This window comes from Mesoplodon mirus, assembly GCF_964341445.2.
Source record: "Mesoplodon mirus genome assembly, chromosome: 13".
Taxonomy (NCBI): domain Eukaryota; kingdom Metazoa; phylum Chordata; class Mammalia; order Artiodactyla; family Ziphiidae; genus Mesoplodon; species Mesoplodon mirus.
In genome coordinates, this window is record NC_138989.1 from 82,441,160 (window position 1) to 82,452,428 (window position 11,269).

General features: G+C 41.6%; 1 protein-coding gene across 4 annotated transcripts in view; it reads right to left on the reverse strand.

The window, feature by feature from the left end:
- The window catches only part of RTTN (rotatin), a 176,044-nt gene extending 165,361 nt beyond the window's left edge, over window positions 1-10,683 (reverse strand). For 3 of the 4 annotated variants that reach the window (XM_082641618.1, XM_082641620.1, XM_082641617.1), the window contains exons 1-7: window positions 10,460-10,683; window positions 9,932-10,119; window positions 8,897-9,074; window positions 6,937-7,026; window positions 4,760-4,853; window positions 3,285-3,399; window positions 2,174-2,324 (exon numbers count right to left, since the gene is read on the reverse strand). In XM_082641618.1, the coding sequence (XP_082497744.1) occupies window positions 2,174-2,324; window positions 3,285-3,399; window positions 4,760-4,853; window positions 6,937-7,026; window positions 8,897-9,074; window positions 9,932-10,119; window positions 10,460-10,490 (847 nt within the window). In that variant the 5' untranslated portion in view covers window positions 10,491-10,683. The remainder of the gene's footprint in view (window positions 1-2,173; window positions 2,325-3,284; window positions 3,400-4,759; window positions 4,854-6,936; window positions 7,027-8,896; window positions 9,075-9,931; window positions 10,120-10,459) is intronic. The other variant, XM_082641619.1, reaches the window with a different exon arrangement.
- Window positions 10,684-11,269: the final 586 nt, after the last annotated feature.

Here is an 11,269-nt window from a genome sequence, read left to right on the forward strand (position 1 = left end):
AATAGATCTTCAAAAAAAAAAACAAAGAAAGTAACAACCTACAGAATGGGAGAAAATATCTGCAAATCATATACCTGATAAGGATTTAGTATCCAGGATATATAAATAACTCCCAAAACTCAACAGTGAAAAACAAGAAGTCAACCATCCCAATTTAACAATGGGCAAAAAACTTTAATAGACATTTCTCCAAAGATATAAGAATGGCCAGTAAACACGTGAAAAGTCACTAGAGAGTCACTAGTCATTATGGAAATGCAAATCAAAATCACGAGATACCACCTCATACCTACTAGGAGGATTACAGTTAACAAAAAAGAAAGAAAGAAAAAGAAACAAGTTTGGGCGAGGCTGTGGTGAAACTGGAAGCCTCATACGCTGCTGGTGGGAATGTCAAACGGCGCAGCCGCCGTGGGACACGTTTGGCGGTCCCTCAGAAAGCTAAACGTAGAATCAACGTATGGCCCAGCAGTTCTGCTCTGGTAAACACCTAAAGAATCGAAAGCAGAGGCTCAAACAGATATGCCAGCGTTCACCGCGGCATCACTCCTAACAGTCAAAAGGTGGGAACAAGCCCCACGCCTACCAACAGATGAATACATAAATACAATGTGGTGTGTACATACAGTGGAATGTCATTCGGCCGTAAAAATGAAGTTCTGACACGTGCTACAACATAGGTGAACTTTGAAAACATTACGCTAAGTGAGATAAGCCAGATGAATACTGTACAATCCCGCTCTCTGTCTAGGGACCTAGACAGAAAATAGACGAGAGATTACCGGGGGCTGCAGAGGGAAGGGGAAATGGGGAGAGCTGCTTAATGGTTACAGAGCTTCCACTTAGGATGATGACAAAGGTTTGGAAACAGATGATGGTGGGGCTCGCACAATACTGCGAATATACTGATCAAATCCTTACAGAGGTCTGCCAGTGCCATTGCACCCTGGGCCCAGGCCACCTCTCTGACCTCACCCCATTCCCCTCTCTGTACCCCCAGCCTGCTTACTACGCTCCACTCACACCAGCCTGATTTTCGTTCCTCAAGCGTGTGGCCCTCAGGGCTGAGGCCTCCGACCTTCCTGGAGTACTCTTCCTGCCGCTCTTCAAGCGGAGGTTCCTTCTCACACTTCAGCTTGCCTCCTGTCAGATACCTTCCCTGACCATCCTACCCGAGAAAGCCACATCCCCAGTCACATTCTGCCACATCACTCTTCTTATTCCCTTTGAGCACTTCATATCTAAAAACTTGTTTGTTTACTACCTGTCCCAACCTTCTACAATACAAGCTCGTAAAGGTGGGGACCTTATCTGTTTTGTTCAGTGTTATACCCCTTAGAGTATCGGTTGGCACAGAGTAGGTGATAAATAAATATGTATTTAATACACGAATAAGTCTTCTGATTTATCCACTATTTTTACCCACATTATAACTCTTTTTCTGATGAAATATGGGGTACCCACAAGCTCTCAAGAATGTTAATGAGGAAACCCCATGCCCCCTGAGGTCTATAATAAAGCTAACATAAAGGATAAATATTCAAGTAGCACAGGATCAGTGAAACTCTCAACAAAATAGGGCTTAACTATGAAGCATGATGACAAACCACTGTAATTTAATATTCGACTTTCAATATATATTGTATTACATAAGTGCACAGAAATCCTAAATTGTAAATGCTAGTTTGACAAGGCCAGCCTAGTACTCTATTTGGCCATGAGGTGGTGCTTTTTCCCTGACAAGTCTGGCACTGCTATCATATAATATCTGCCTACATCACAAGTTGCATAAAAATAGTTTTCATAAAATACAAATAGGTATTTTTCAAACCAAACAATTTCTTAACACAACACATAACTTGCTAAAATGCCCGAAGTCCCACGTGAATAGCTGGACTCAGAATCCTGGTCCTTGGCTCCCAACAACACTCAGCATACGTGGGAGAAAAACACCTTGCAAATGTCTCTTATCAAAAAAAAGAGGATGGGATCATGAGTGCTTCTGTCATTCGTACGGTTTGTTTTCAAAGATTATAATTTGATTACATTCAGGAATGGGGAATTTATGTTGTGAAAATGTATACACAATAACCCTGACAGTAAATATAATGGGGAGTTCTTGGAAGAATCTACAAAACCCACCAGTGACCAAGGAATATATAAACATAAATACCTTGTTTACTAGAGAAAAAACTTGGATCTCGGTGAAAGTTAAGTCTGTTTCTTAAATACGTGCACAGCTGCTGCAAGCAGGACACTGACTGCAATGCCAGGCGATGTTTTCCATCTCCTCCAAAGGCCAGTTTCAACAGAGATAAAAGGCTCTGAAATAAAGAAGAGCTATGAAAATGATCAAGGGAACAAAGTGCTCGGCTTTCAAAGAAGGATGTGGAGCTTAAGTGAGGTTAAATGAACAGTCAAAGGAATTAAGGTAAGGTGCAAATATTTATAAAGCATAAGAAACAGAAAAGGGCAAAAATGACTTGGCATAATGCAGGAAGATGGGTCAAAGTAAGATAAAATGTAAATACAACAGTCAGCGTTTCTCATATCTGAACTGTTAGTTGAGTACCTATCGTGAAGAACACAGGAATTATTCCCCATTCAGGACATTAAGTTACACAGTACTTTTTAAAAACCACAAGAAGCCTCTTACATCTCCAACAGCTGAATCATTTTGCATGTTTTGATAATTTACAGCTTTCCCTCTGCTATCACTCATAGCTGGGACAGTATGAAGTCATAGTTGCCATTCACCAGCACCCATCTCAGCCCCGTGATTGCGGAGCAAGGGTACCAAGCCTTACCAGATGCCGTGGATACACCACAATCCCAGCCCGGGATCCCAGTCTCTCTACTATACACGTATGCAATAAACTGCACTGCAAAGAATCCACCTACATTGCTCACCTCTGCCATATTTCCACAGTATCCAGCACCGTGCCTTAAACGCCTAGATACCCAAAGTGATGCAATTCTAACTATTAAGACTGGTCACTGCTGCCCAACCTCAGTTTCCCAGGTCTAGTCTCCCCAAGTGATCCATAAATGGTAAGTTCAAGGTCGTCAAACTGGACTGCATGTGTCAAATGAGACTACTTCCTATCAGGAGAACAACCACTATCTAAGTAAGTTAGAGAGTAAGTGGTCTAAAGAACCAAATACTTCATTATTTAAATATGGTAGGGCAAATTTGCTTCCCAAGGACTCCTACTTTGCAAAATGTGTTTCATTGCAAAAACTTCCCTGTTTCAAAATCTAAAACTATTACAGAGGAAACGCACCTGAACAATTTTTGGCCTTTGAAGGAAAATCTCAGCAGGAAAATCTTGCATGATAACATCTTTCAACAGTTCACAGGTGTTCCAGATTAAAGTGTGGTTACTACTTCTTAAAGAGCTACAAAATACACAAAATACAGTATTATTTATTTTTAAAAAGAATTTACCTATACCAGATTCTAGGTAACCTATTCACAATCCTTCAGGTCTCAGCCAAGACATCTTGCCCTGGGAAGCCTTCCCAAATCTCCTCCCTAATCAATGAACAACCCTGGGGTAGGTGTGCTCTTTCATGTGCCCATAACCTGTGCTACGGTAACTGCCTGTTGACTTCGTAGCCCCACTAGACCCTCCTCAAGAGCAGGGACTACACAGTGTCCACCACTGTATACCCAAAGACTATCACAATGCCATGAAATGAGATCAATGAAATCTGCTGAATGAATCAGGAAATAAGACAGAGAAGATCTAGTAAGTACAGAGTTAAATTCCAGGAATTAGATTCCTTACTGCTCTTCCCTGCTCGAGGGGAATGAAGCTGGTACTCCTCTCATCTCATGGAGAGGACACCTCTCAACTTCTCTGACAATATGTGCCCTCCTAGGGATGTCACAGTCGTTCACCTCTCACCCCAAGAAACCAAACCTGCTCTCAGCCCAGCTCCAGTCCACCCACAGTTCACCACCCACAGGCGCCCACTAGAGACCATACCTCCTCCTTCCTTAGCGACCGACTCAGAAGTGACAGATCAACACCACCCCTGCCCCATCCCCGTGTGCACACTACCTCTTCAGTATGTTATTCCAAGAGAATTTACTGATGCCCATCAGTAAAAAGGGCCATCATCCAAAGTCATTTAATAGCATCCCCCTGTATTGGGCCCTAACTCTAGAAGTTGGTCTTTATTTTTCAGATTCTCACCAAAAAAAAGGCAGACAACTCATTTGATGTGGCATTCACTGAAATTACGTTTCAGCAAAAAGTGAAACTAGACATTAAAACGGTCTCCAAACTTCTAGATATTGGCGATCTACTTTTCGGGGTGATGACCAAATAAAATCCAATACATCAGATCAGATCAGTGGTCCCCAACCTTCTCCTAACAGAGTCCATGTTTTGAAATACACTGTCTACTAAAAAGACTGCATTTACGTTTAATTTCTCCATTTTTGTCCACCAAGGGTCTAAGCAATGGCCAGGCAATCTGGTCAATAAGAGATGACTCATATCACCAAGGAGTGCACAGGATTCTAAGCACAAAAAAGAAACTTGATGTGAAGCCTGATTAAAGGCAAACAGGAATTTTCTGGCTTGTTTTTTGAAATAATGAAAATCATTCATATATTCCCATTGCTACCTATCACAGCCACTCAGTATCTTTTTTCCTGATGAAAATGTACAGTAATAACTCTCAGACTTCATGGTTATAAATATCAATACCAAAAGCCAAAACACCTGAAATACATCAGGTACCATACCTTTCATTAGAGGAGAGAACATGCCTATCAGCTGTGGTCAGGGGGAGCCAAGGGAAGGTAGAAAACTTCAAACACTTCACGGTCGGATTTGCTGCTAATGGAAGAGCAAAACTTAAGGCATCAAAGGAGACAATGCTGACAGACTCACAATGTTCAGAATAAGGCTTCACCTTTAAAACAAGTCCTCAAATAAAGTCACAGCTTACAGTACCCTAAAATATACCAAAAAGATCAGCTGCAAATTTGTTCCCTCACAGAATAAATAGCAGAGCTCTCTTTTCATAACTTAAACAGAACTCACATATTATTATTAGAAGGGTATTAAACACAAACCAATACTGAATGACATTTAGAGCATCAATTAAATTTTCTATTTCACCATGTGGCTAACCAGAACATAGAACATAAACAAAAAAGGAACTGGCATTTGGAGATCTCTAACTATAGCAATTAAAAACGATATAAACGTAATCATATACTATATTTAATTAGTCATGTTCAAATATCCTAAATCGTGTTAGATATTGAAACCTCTTTGAAGATGACTTGAAGACCATAAGATTAAAGATCAAATATCAGTGCTCAGACAAGATTAAAAGAAATCCGAGAAGCCAAATGCAATTTTATACTACCTTCCTTCAAATTATTTTTAAACACACAGTGTACAGGTTAAGGTGGCAACATATAAGCCCTTCCAAATGGCCAGTAGTCTTTCTGCCAAATGCTCTGAAAGAGCATGGAATTGTTAAATTCAGATAATAGTATTATTAAATTCTCAAACATAGCAGTTGCTTCCTTCAAAAGTGCTAACACAAAAGCAGGGTTTACTTTCTAAGGGAAAAACAAGAGGTGGGTGAAGGGAAGGACAGGCTCATACTGCACACATAAAGATGTACCCAAAATAAGCCACACCATCAATCCACAAACTGCAACTCACATAGAAACATGTTACCATCTCAATCCTCCTGAATGTTTCAACCGCTTCACTCAAATACCCATGATGCCCAGCCCTGGAGACACTCCCTTCAGATATCTCCCTTCAGATGTCTCTCGTTGTCACTCAGTTAAGCCTCTCAGCCACAAACACAAAGAACTACCATGTCAAAACCAAAGCTCCCTATAAGCCTAACAAAACTTTTCCAGAAAGGAAAGGTAAAGTATTTTAACAGCTGAACAAGCTTTCTGTTCTTTCTTATGCTGTACTCAACCTGAGAGTTTCTACGAAATCGTTTTTTATAACAGAGGGCCTCCAAACTGAGTTAAATTGGATGCTTGACGTCCGCATATATATCCTTGGAAGCAGCCTTATTTCAACTATGCAGGCAGTAAGATGTGAAGTACACGCTCACTTAACCAAGCCCTAACTGTGTCACCTGGTACAAAGGTTTTATCCTTTCTAAGCTCCAGTGTTCTCACCAGTAAGATGGGGTTAATAATAATATCAACCTCACTGGGACTCCAAGAAGATTCATTCATTCATTCAAGAAATGCATACTGAGTGCCTAATCCATTTCTGGCACTGTTCCCCACACCCACACAGGTAAAGCAGTATTTGCAGCTGTCATTAAGTTTATAATGAGGGAGACAAACAGGAAGTAAATGAATACATAATATAATAAATACATATAGGAAGAAAACCAAATGTAGATAAAAAGTGATCTCTGGCTAGAGTCCTCGGGAAGGTCTCTTTGAGGAGGCGGCATATGACCGACCAGAGACCAGATGCAAAAAGACCTGGATGAGATTCCTGAGAGAAGCTCTAAATCAGAACTCTTCAGTCAACTGAATGTTGGAGTAAAGATAAATGAGGAAACAAACTTGACCCTGAGCCTCTGGCTTGAGTCACTGGGTCGACAGTACCGCTTAGTGATCTGGAGAATTAATGAGGTGGCATGTACAGTGCACAGCTCAGCTCTTGACAAAGACTCCCGGCTCGATAAGCACCAAGTACCATGGCCACCGTTACCACTGCCTAGAGAGCTGGTCAAAGGCACTTAGAATAACATACAGTTTCACCATTTAGACTCTATATCCTAATCTAACTTGAGGGAACAAACATTCAGTTTGGTGTTTAAACATTTAAGTCTGACCACAATATGTCTTCACAACAATAAGGCAAAGTACATTAATTTCCAATTTCCCAGGTAGACAGGACCTACGTCCCTGTAGATACACACCCATAGGTCTCGGAGGTACTTCCATCTGCTGGAAAGTACTTTTGTCTTGAGGAAAATATCCCGTTAAGATTTCAGGTTGCTGTGGCAATTCTGAAAAGAAAATATATATTACTGTGTTACTGATGCATTATTTGCTGAAAGAGAAACTTGCTCTTTTCAAATATAAATGGTTTATCTTAAGTTTTTGAATCACTTTAAAAACTAGAAAAATAATCCAGTTATGGTTCTCTGAATAATCTGTCCTCCTAAAGAGGAAAAAAATGTGGATGCCGAGTCAATTTCGAATTGAGGGGGTTTTTTCCTCTCGCTTTTACTGTTATGTAACTACAATTATTTCTTAGAATGAAAACATCCACAATGTACATAAAGAATCTGTTACAAGGTATTTATTCAAGAACTGTTCATCTCAGCTTCTTAGTCCATCTCTCTCCTCTCCCTTACTCTACATATTTCCTGATCACTTCAATTTTCATGTTTTTTAAGAAAAAGTTGTCAAAAGCAAGAGTCAGACACTATCTTTCAATAACTCTGACGATCCTCTATCATACATGATTACATATTTATCACTTCAGTTGTGATGAGATTGAGAATGAAGGCTAAATCCAAATTTTGTAATTTTCTGTTTGAAGTTTTCATGCCAGTAGTTCTAATGTTAATACAGAAAACTAAAAATTAGCCCTAGACCATACCTCTAAACTCACCTGCAAGGAACTAGGTTGAAAGTTCATGATTTAAGAGTCTACTTTATTTGTTATAGCTTAGACAGAAACTGTAAAATACACTGTTAAAAACCACAATCACACAAGAACTCAGTAAATGGCAGCTGCTACTGTTGTTCTTGTTAACAGCAGGACCGGGGGTCACAGCAGTGGCAGTACAGCACTGGCACAGAGAAGAATAGGGTCTAACAGATTAAATGAGCAAAAACACAGTTTTTTATACTTTTACTACTCAATCATATAAATTTCAAGAGCATTTTCTTTCCTTCAAATCAATTTAAATGCTTTCCATGAGCAAGGCACTATACTGGACATCAAATGATAACAAGTAACAGTAGCAGACAAGGATTCTGTGCTTAACATACGCAGGGCCCTATGCTGAGCACCGTCCAGACATTGCCTCACTTAATCCTCATAAAAATCTATAGGGGCTTCCCCGGTGGCACACTGGTTGAGAGTCCGCCTGCCGATGCAGGGGACATGGGTTCGTGCTCCGGTCCGGGAAGATCCCACATGCCGCGAAGCGGCTGGGCCTGTGAGCCATGGCCGCTGAGCCTGCGTGTCTGGAGCCTGTGCTCCGCAATGGGGGAGGCACAGTGAGAGGCCCGCGTACCGCAAAAAAAAAAAAAATCTTATAAGATGTTCTTGCTTATTGTACCAATTTTTGGATGAAAAAACTAAAGCCTAGAGGGATTAAGTACCTTAGCCAAGGTCACCCAACTAGTGGCAGAAGTGGGACTTAAATCCATGTCTCTTTGACTCTGATTTTAGCCAGTATACCATGTGTAGCTCATTTTGATTGGACCCCATAACAAAATCATGAGCAGGGCAGACATCCTCCCTATATGAAGAACACAGCCCCAAAATGCAAGTATAGAATATATAAAACAACGTCTGGCACATAGTAATGAGTGCTCAATGAAAATCCGTTGTTATTGCTATAAAAATAATCTGTCAAACTAGTCTCACAAAAAGAAAGTCACTTCATCTTTTATGCCCCTTGACCAAAACAAAAACACACAAGTATCCTCCTCTCTGTAACATTAGAGGAGGGGAATGAAGATCAAATTCATGTAAGTTAACATAAGAAAAATAAGAGTTGCAGGGGGGAGAGGAGGAGGATTGTTTGTTTTTTTAATCTAAGGTTCCTTTTCCTTAGAATTAACCATTAGAACCAATATATTATATTTTAACAGATTGATTGACTGATTGATTTCATCAGAATGATTCCAAAGAGTTACCAGTTTGACTGGTTTGGTAAGACGCAGAATATAGGTCAGGAACTTCTGAAGGAAGAATAAAAAGTCCATCCAGAATGCCATCAATTTCAGCCTGTAGATTCGGCTCCACATTAGGACGAAGTTTAGATAAGAATTCGACTGCACCAAGGTCAACCAAATGCTGGACTGCTGGGGGATACTGAAATAAGAAAAGGAGTGTCTTGAGAACAACTATAAATATCAAAATCTCTAGACATTATTTTACAGCAATCAAAACATGACATTATTTTTGGTATACCAGATGTTCCTTTTTAAAGCATAATTTTTGCGGTGATATACATAAGACGTAGATTTACAGAGACATACGTAAAACATTTAATAACACTTATAAGAGAAAAGCCCAGACACTGAACACTAGAAATGCACACTATCCATTCCTACTTTTATTTATTAAATTGATTACTTCTCTTCACTGACACTCACTGTATCCTCTTCTACCTCCAATCACTCAAAGGACGCCAAAGTAATAAGTATCCCCTACAACTGCATAGTGAGTTACAGGTTGGAAAAGTTAAACCTGCCACTTTGATATTTGACCCTGACAACTAACTACTCTCAAGACAGACTGAGAAACATAAATCTGAAAAACAGATACGGGAAAAACAATGTAACATACTTGTGCTGTTTAGTATCATGATCTATAACTTTATCTTTAAATGTGTTCTCTTTTATACAAAGACATCTCATTTTTACATGTAAATAACAGAACCATAAGGGAAAACAGAGTAAGTATTAACCTCCAAAGACGATTCCCCCAAATCAGAACATACCTGAGTCACAAACTGTGTTACTTCAGAACACAGCAGAGACAATGTGAGATTCAACATCACAAATAAGAGAAAAGGAGGATGCAGCATTATATACCCAAATGAATTAAAATTCAACATTCACAGCTGTTTTTTAAAAAATTAATAATTTAAATTTTCAACAAATGCTACAATTAAATGACTACGAAATACTCACTTGTTTGATTATTTTATTTCAAAATGATCCTACCTTAACCAATCTGTTCAACAGACTCAGAACCTCTTCTTTCATTGGAACGGACGGGAAATTGAACCATTCCAGCAAATGGAGAAAAAGGAGCCTCTCCTGAACCAGATCAGCACAGCAGATTAAACTGTGCTCAATCTTGCAGAGAATATTCTTGAGAGCGCGTGCCCTGATCTCGGCCAGCTGATGACCTGTCAAAGAAGACAGCACAGAGCTATTTCCCGAATCCAAAGAGACGCCCACAGGGAGTTTACCCTAAAACTTCGTTATCTACGCTGGGAGCGGGAGCGGGGTGAAGAAGGAAATAAAGAAACCAGTTTTTTCCACATGCAGGACGCTGGTGCATTCACGACGCGAACTGCGGAGTTTACACAAAGTCCGAGGTGGGCCCCCGGGGGCTGCCCTGCCGAAGCCCGGACGAGACAGGAAGCCGTGGCGGGGTGGCCCGGCCTCGGCAACGTGACACAGCCATTCTCAGCAAGTGGCCACGACGGGTGGGCGACCCGGGCGAGGGGCAACTCAGACTGTTACCCAGTTTCCTGATGAGCCCCGTCAGGACCATCTCGTCCCGCTCAACCAGCCGCCGCCGGAGAATTAAACTGCCGCGCCACAGCGTCCTACCACAATTACTGTCCCCCTAGAAACCCGGCCGGTCCGAAAGCGAGTTCCTCAACGCCTGAGCGAAGGACCCAAAGAGTGAGAGGCATTCCGTGAGCTGTTCCGGTCCCCGCGCCAACAGAGAAGCTTACAGTCTCGCTATAGTGACTACTATGCAGTTCCTAGACAGCGGACTCCGTCGTAAGAACTGGAAAGAATGAGGAGTCAAGCAGGGATAGAACGGGTTTTGGCCGCCGTGCACGTCGGGAGTTGTAGTCTTCGCCAGTTCGTGCTCTCCTCCGGAATTCCGGACCCGCCACCGCTCCCGCCTGCCTGGGGTTCCGGGGACCAAGCGCGGGCTGTGGCGCGGGCTGCGGAGGCTCGCGCAGAAGCCCAAGTCGGCCCTGCACCCTCCCTCTGAGAGTGGTTCGTTTATGACCCTGCCAGTCTGAATTCTCAGCTCCCAGAACTTTACAACTTAGAGTGCAGCGTTTTGTTAGGATGACCCACCCCGTTCCACCCCTACCTCCCTGCCGTTACTAAATGACTTAACCTCTTTAACTGTGAGATGAACCTGCACAATCATGCAATGACCTTGGATACCTGGGTTCAGAGTAAACAAGCCGAAAAAGAAATGAGAGCGGCGGCGGGGTTGGGGGTGGGGGGGGGGGGGGGAATAACTGAACAGGAGAGAAAAAGGGGGCTGTAGAAAGAAAAGGGGGTGAGTAGGAATTTGAATTCGTA